The sequence below is a fragment of the Coffea eugenioides genome, chromosome 8 (genome assembly GCF_003713205.1).
Source record: "Coffea eugenioides isolate CCC68of chromosome 8, Ceug_1.0, whole genome shotgun sequence".
NCBI lineage: Eukaryota > Viridiplantae > Streptophyta > Magnoliopsida > Gentianales > Rubiaceae > Coffea > Coffea eugenioides.
The window spans coordinates 31,525,836-31,532,421 of NC_040042.1; the positions used below are offsets into that span (position 1 = coordinate 31,525,836).

The 6,586-nt window shown below is 36.2% G+C and overlaps 1 protein-coding gene across 3 annotated transcripts; it reads left to right on the top strand.

Moving 5' to 3' along the window:
- Positions 1 to 2,703: 2,703 nt before the first annotated feature.
- On the top strand, positions 2,704 to 5,840 carry LOC113779571. Of its 3 annotated transcripts, none has more exons than XM_027325186.1 (3): positions 2,704 to 2,890; positions 3,624 to 3,740; positions 4,857 to 5,840. In XM_027325186.1, exons 1-3 carry the CDS (start codon positions 2,815 to 2,817, stop codon positions 5,579 to 5,581), a joined length of 918 nt encoding a protein of 305 aa, XP_027180987.1. In that variant the 5' UTR covers positions 2,704 to 2,814; the 3' UTR covers positions 5,582 to 5,840. The 3 variants fall into 3 exon arrangements, with proteins under 3 accessions (XP_027180987.1, XP_027180988.1, XP_027180989.1); XM_027325187.1 differs by having other exon boundaries at positions 2,802 to 2,890; positions 4,817 to 5,840; XM_027325188.1 differs by having other exon boundaries at positions 2,802 to 2,890; positions 4,868 to 5,840.
- The last annotated feature ends 746 nt before the right edge of the window (positions 5,841 to 6,586 follow it).

Genomic DNA, 6,586 nt, shown 5'->3' on the forward strand with positions numbered 1-6,586 from the left:
GCCTCATCTCCACAATAGTCTACATCACCATTAAATCTGTCACAGTTATTTTTTGATCCAGAATCTTCATCATCTCCATCTTGTCCTTCATCTTCAATAGCCTGCTGATTGCTCCTTCCTTCTTATTGTGTATCTGTCTTATTGTGGATCTGTCTCACCAACATGCTGCTGGTTGTTAGTTGCTTGTGTATCACCACTTTGTCCACCACTTGAGCCACCTATGTACTGTTGCTGGTTGTTAGATGCTTGTGCATCACTACTTTGTCCACCACCTAAGCCTCCTACATGCTGCTATTGGTTGTTAGATACATGTGCATCACTCTTTTGACCACCACTTGAACCTCCTATGTGCTGCTGCTGGTTGTTAACTGCTTGTGCATCACTACTTTGTCCACCACTTGAGCCTCCTACATGCTGCTGGTTCTTGGATACTCTTCTACCATTACTTTGTCCTCTACTTGAGTCCCTAATGAATAGCCTCCTTTTAGGAACTACATGAGAAGATGGTTCCCCTACTATACTTCCCTTTTCATCCAACCCTAAAATCAAAACACAACACTTCTTCTTCTGTGCTAGTTTCACCACTAAGGGAGACTTGTAACTATTAATTTCTTCAGCTGTTTGGTGGTTACAATAGACTTCCATGACCTTGTACTTATAAGCCCAGGCACAAAGTTTGTTAACATTATCAGTGGTGTACAACTCTCTTAAACCATTTGCTAGATCCTTGTTTGGTTCAAGGTAGTGGTACATTATGGCAACTCTACCATGTCCTAAATTCTTTACCATTTTGTTTAGTTCAACTGTTAACATTCATTTAGCATCACAAACATCTACATAGTCTACCTCTCTGTTAGCACACCATACATAGTGTTTCCACAGAATTCTACCCCCATGATGTATTTGAATAATAAACAATTCAGAATCTGGCTCTATAATGGCAATTGGGATAAAATGGTCAACAACACAGGGAAAAAAACACATAAAAACTCACGAATGAAATAGTCAATTAGTCAAATTCAGCCAAAATAAAGACCCTAAAGAAATAAAGTCGTCACTTTTCAGCCATTAAAATATATAACTTTCTATACAACCCCTTTTGTCTGACATGGTCAATTTCCAATAAACAAGGTAGGAACACAACTTTGAATGCTAATTTCTACTATGGAACCCCCAGATTGGATCACCTAGCTTCCCAATATCACCATACCCAAACATATAAACAAATCTTATTTCCCTTCAATTACACATGCATATAAACAAATCTTATACACAAATGGATTAGTAAACACGATTTTGAATTACCGTAAATGAGATATATATCAAAGTAGTCATATCTCCTCTGCATTTGCCACTCCATTTACATCTTCACAGCCACTCCGGCCATAATCACTTTTTTGCTGCACTTGGATCTTCTTGTTTGATTTTTCACATTAGGGTTTTGAAGCAAAAGGGGTGGGAGTTGTGTGATTTTCCATGGTCAAAGTACTTTTACTGCCTTTTTACTCGGTAAACGCTCCTGCATAGACTATAATATCCTTGATATTTGATCGTGTTTCTCACATAACGATGGTTTCCGTCAATCTTAACTGCCCGGCTTAATAAAAAGGCCACAAATATGCTTTTTTGTTAGATCGAAAACCAAAACTTTCCTTTTTATTGATAGAGGGCTAAAACTTTATTTGAATAAAAGTTGGAGGGTCATTGAGACTTTTTTTCCTAAATGAAAAGTCAAAATAATGGAAGGCTCATTTTGTTCTACAGGGGTTATGTGACAAAAATTAAAGATTAAGGAGTAAAGTGAGAAATAGGGTATACCTTAAGGGGATTAACTATAATTAACCCAAAATTTTATTACAATTACTTTAGAATGAAACTTGTACATTTTCAAGATATCAGAAGTGATGATACATCGTTTTAAATATAAAAGAAAGAAAAAATTTTCAAAATTTTAAAGCACAAAATAGGTAATTTAAATTGTTACATTTTAAAGAATGTAAGGGGTAATTTTGCATTGATTTGAACGTGGAAAGGGTAATAAGCTCTGTTTTGAAACTCGGACCGGACCGGCCGGTCGAACCGGGAACCGGCCAGGTAGCCGGTCCGAGCCATATTAAAAAACCGGAAATTTAAAATCCGGTCAAAAACCGGGTTTGACCGGGCAAAAACCGGTTTTTCCGGTTCAACAGTAATTTTTTAAAAAAAAAATTCAAACTTTTTAATATTATGTTTTGACCCCCTAAATTGTTAAAACTTATTGATATACCTCAAATATTTGATACTTTATAAATATTGTCCTAAAATTTGATGTTATTTTTCAATTAAATTCATAATTTTAATTCTAAACTTGTTAATATTTATTAAATAATATAAATTGCTACTTGATTGTTCTAATTTCTTTGTATTTTCTTGTTAAATATATTTGAAACATCAAATATATATGAATATACCTTTATTAATATCAATATATTATTAGATATTATATATATAATATTTTAATTTTTAAATAATTTTTATTTATGACGTCATCCGGTTCGACCCCCTATCGACCCCCGGTCGAACCCATTGACCCCTGACCCCTGACCTCGGCCGAGTCGCTATCCGGTCCGGTTCTGAAAACATTGGTAATAAGTACTTGAAAAAGCGAGCGATGAATACATTCATTTTGCCTACTGTGATTGTTCCTCCCCCTATTGGTCGAGACAGGCTAATTTCTGACCACTAAACTGTGGTTGTCCAGCCCCCCTTATCTATTATACCCCCTAACACGCTCCCGCCAAGGGCTCAGAGGGAGGGAAGGGGGAAGAGTCTTTCATGCACCAGCCAGTTCCAGGGAGCAACTTCCAGCTTCCCCTGGTGCTGCCATCCCCTCTCAAACTTGCATTTCTTGGTTAGTTTTTTTCTTGTCCTTTTTTTTCCTGTTGCTTTTTTTATTTTAAACTTCTCTTTTGCGAGATTCTTGGCCAGATGATTTATAGTGTGTCAATGTTGTGTCTTTGCTAAGTTTCTATATGCTATGAAGATTTTGAATTTATTTTTTTACTTTTGTCATTTACTTGGCAAATGAATTCTTGATACTTGATAGGAAAAATGGGATTTTGGGTTCAGTTCTAATGTAGTGTTCATATATATCTATCAAGTCGGTGCTGATGACTGATGGAGAGATGGGATGTTTTGACCTCTATCTTTTTTTTTAACTTTGAAAAGTAGTATTACCTAATAATGTATAGCTAATCATTTAGCATGTTTCTGACCAAAAAAAAAAGGGTGGAGGATTCAGTTTTTTCCTTGAGTGAACTGGAAATGGTATTGATATCAACCTTTATTCATTCTTGTTTCTTCTTGCAAACAAACTAGCCTGCTTAAGTGATTTTGTCTGTCTATTGAAGTTTTCTTGTTTGTTTGGTTTAAAGCTCCATCTCCTTCCTACTATGGTCACTTACTTTGTTTATAGAGTTGGAACAGTTTTTCAACTTTTCATTTAATAGATTCCACTTTTTTGGGAACAGTTTATTGAAGGATTTTTGTTTGTTTTGTACTTATGGCCTCCTAAAGTTTCAGATTTGTGACATTGGTGGAACCATGTCTTCACTTCTACTTATTCATCCTTTGTCCATGTACAGGATTGCTGCTGTTCATATCTTGTATGTTTGGCAAGGTTCATCTGAGATATGGGGCTTCAAGTGATTCACATTCTATCAAATGCTCAGAACTTGAGCACCGAATTATTCAATTTGCAGGTCAGCTCTATTTCAAATAAACACAATCGGGGTGCCAGAATATGTCCTTAATAGTTTATGTACATATGTTTCACTATATTTCAGGTGGATCTTTATTGGTTGCATGACTGTTGTTTTGAGTTTCTTTTTGAAGGTTAGGTGAAGCATCTACTTTATTGTCCCAATTTTACTTGAGACCTCTTTAACCTTAACAAGTGTTCGGTGATCTGTTACTTGATATATCAAATACTGTACTTTATTGTTTGTTTCCTAGATGGTTTGCTTAGGTCACTCCTTTGGTTGTTGATTAGTGTTCTTTTTGATAGCATTGGTTTCAATTTGTGATGCTTTTTTTTTTTTTTTTGGGATTGCATATTATAGGCAATCGGTGGACCTCTTAGATCTATTGCTGCAGAGTTTCATCTTGATTTTCATTTTCTAAGTACAGTATTTGAGATATATTTGAACATGTATAAGGTTATTGAAGACAAGTTCAACTCTTGACTGAAGCGCTTGTTTGACAATCATTGCCAATTATAGGCCATTATCTCGTCCAAGTGCTTCTTTGTACTTTTATTGCTTCTTGGTAAATTTGTGTTTAAAGGTAATATTAATTTGCCATCTAGCTTAATTAACATAAAGACTTGAATTCTCAGTAAGTTGAGTCTTAGGTATGTGAAATTGATCCTGTCTAATGAAAGAAGCCTCAGGTATGAATTTCTTAAATTGGTTCTATCTTCATCTAACTTTGTTCTAGCTGACCCATTTTGAGGGGTTAACTCTGCAGTAGAAAGTTTGCCTGTCTATGAAATTTGGGCATGCTACGTTTTTGTTGCATGTTCCAGGGAAAGAATTAAGACATTTTTGTAGTATGCCTTATCTGAATAAGTAGTTGTAAATTTGATGCATTAGAAATCGAAGATAGAGCTACTGTTGTTATGTGGCTTAACAATCTATAATTTGAAGGATTTGATGATATCCAGGGATATTTCTGGAGATTCTCAACTGCTCTTGAAAGTTAAAAATGATTATCTGTTCATCATTCTTTGTGCTGGTTCATGATCTCGTCTGATTAATTTGCTTGTTTTCTCATTAAGTCCTTTCTGGGACATTGTTGCATGTTGGCTCTTAACAAAGACAAGTTGCAGGCAAACTGTCCGAGTGCCTCAAGGAAGTTTAGGACATCAGTGATGAGGTCTTCTTGTTTGACATCTACCTCTAGAATAGGCGGGCTACCAAGTCTAATGACGAAATTGGAACAAAGGTTCTTTCTTTCAGTTGCAAATGGTGATCGTGTCATGACAGACAATGGTAAAAATGAGTTTAATATTGCTAATACATCAGATTCAGATGAACAATCCTCTGCCACAGATCTCCCACTCGCGGATTCTTTGGAAGGGGGTGATGAAATTCAATCTAAAGCTGAAGGAGGTTCAGTACCCAAGCTCTCTGATGTTAATAATGGGTCGATAGCTTCCATAAACTCTAAAGAAGAATCACCTTCATCTAATCAAACGCCAGCCATCAAACGATCTCCATTAACCGCAAGAGAGAGACTTAGGGCAGCTCGGGTCCTTAGGCGTTATACAGAGTCCAAGGCATCCAAGCCAGAGCTAGGAAGCAAACTGCTTGATGCTCTTAAAGAAAGTGACAAAGGAAAAAGATCTGGCCTTCCTGAAGCCCCTACAAATTTATTTGATGACAGCAAAAGAGGGATGCCAAAACCAGGATGGACGTTTGAGTTTCCTGGGGGATTTGATGTGTTTGTAATTGTCTTTTCATTTGTGTTCATCAGCACGGTGATGTTTGCAACAACATATATTGTGTGGAAACTTGGTGGCATTCATTTTAATGAATACTAACAATGTTACGGGAATCTTTTGCTTGGCTTGGATATCCACATCCACACTTCCACACATCAATGGGAATGAAAGTCATCACAGTTTAGGCACTGCCATCGCTTCTTGCTCATGGCTCTAGATCTGTTTCTTGTAGCAATACATGACTATACAGAATTCAGCTTGACCAGCAATAGTATGTAGTAATTTTTACCTAAATATTTTTCAGATGGTATACTTCTTAATGAGATGAAAAAGCTTATGCGAGCTACATTGTAATGCTTTCAAGTGCATTGATTCAATTGGCGCTGTGTGTGTGTCTCTTTCCTCGTAGCAGATGTAAGATTTAATTCGATACCTGTAAGATGTTATGTGGAGAATCAAGAGATAGCTGCTAGGAGGGGATCTTTTGCAGGAAAGTCACTGCATTTTTTGGAAGGAAAGATGGGAAACCCTCCCCCTCCCACACCAAAAGAATAAAAGCAAATTACAATGATAATACGTAGTTCTCCTCAACCCTTTTCTCCTTACCAGAATTAACTTCTTCAATATTTCCGTGTTCTTTTTTGAAGGCAAAAGTTAGTCACCATGCAGTCCTTCGAGCAGAATAAATACTACAGATTTCTGGTTGGAAATGAACATGGGATCTGAAGTAAAAAATTTTCTTATGTTGGTTTTCAGGGATTATGCATCATAAGCTAAAATAAGTTTCAGGGAGTACGTATCCTAAGCAAAATGAAAAAGTTAACGAATAAATCCTGACATCAATCATCTTTTGGTTATCTTGGATTTTACCTCAACTTGAAATGACTGAAACTTGAACTTATGTATTAGAATAAAACAATGTAAACGAAATCATTTCCCCTCCACCTTCTCTTTTGCTTTGCATTCTTCATTCAGGAAATCCAAGTTCAAATTACATGCAATATTATGTTCTTCATTACGAGGACTTGAAGTTTTGAATATGGATTCATCCAAAGAAGATGCAGTCCTACATGAAAAGGACATCACTAACCTTAACAAAGCAAA

Coding starts and splice junctions, on each gene's coding strand:
- LOC113779571 (XM_027325186.1), top strand. CDS start 2,815: ATGCACCAGCCAGTTCCAGGGAGCAACTTCCAGCTTCCCCTGGTGCTG. Junction 2,891..3,623: donor TCTCAAACTTGCATTTCTTG/GTTAGTTTTTTT, acceptor GTCCATGTACAG/GATTGCTGCTGTTCATATCT. Junction 3,741..4,856: donor CCGAATTATTCAATTTGCAG/GTCAGCTCTATT, acceptor CTCTTAACAAAG/ACAAGTTGCAGGCAAACTGT.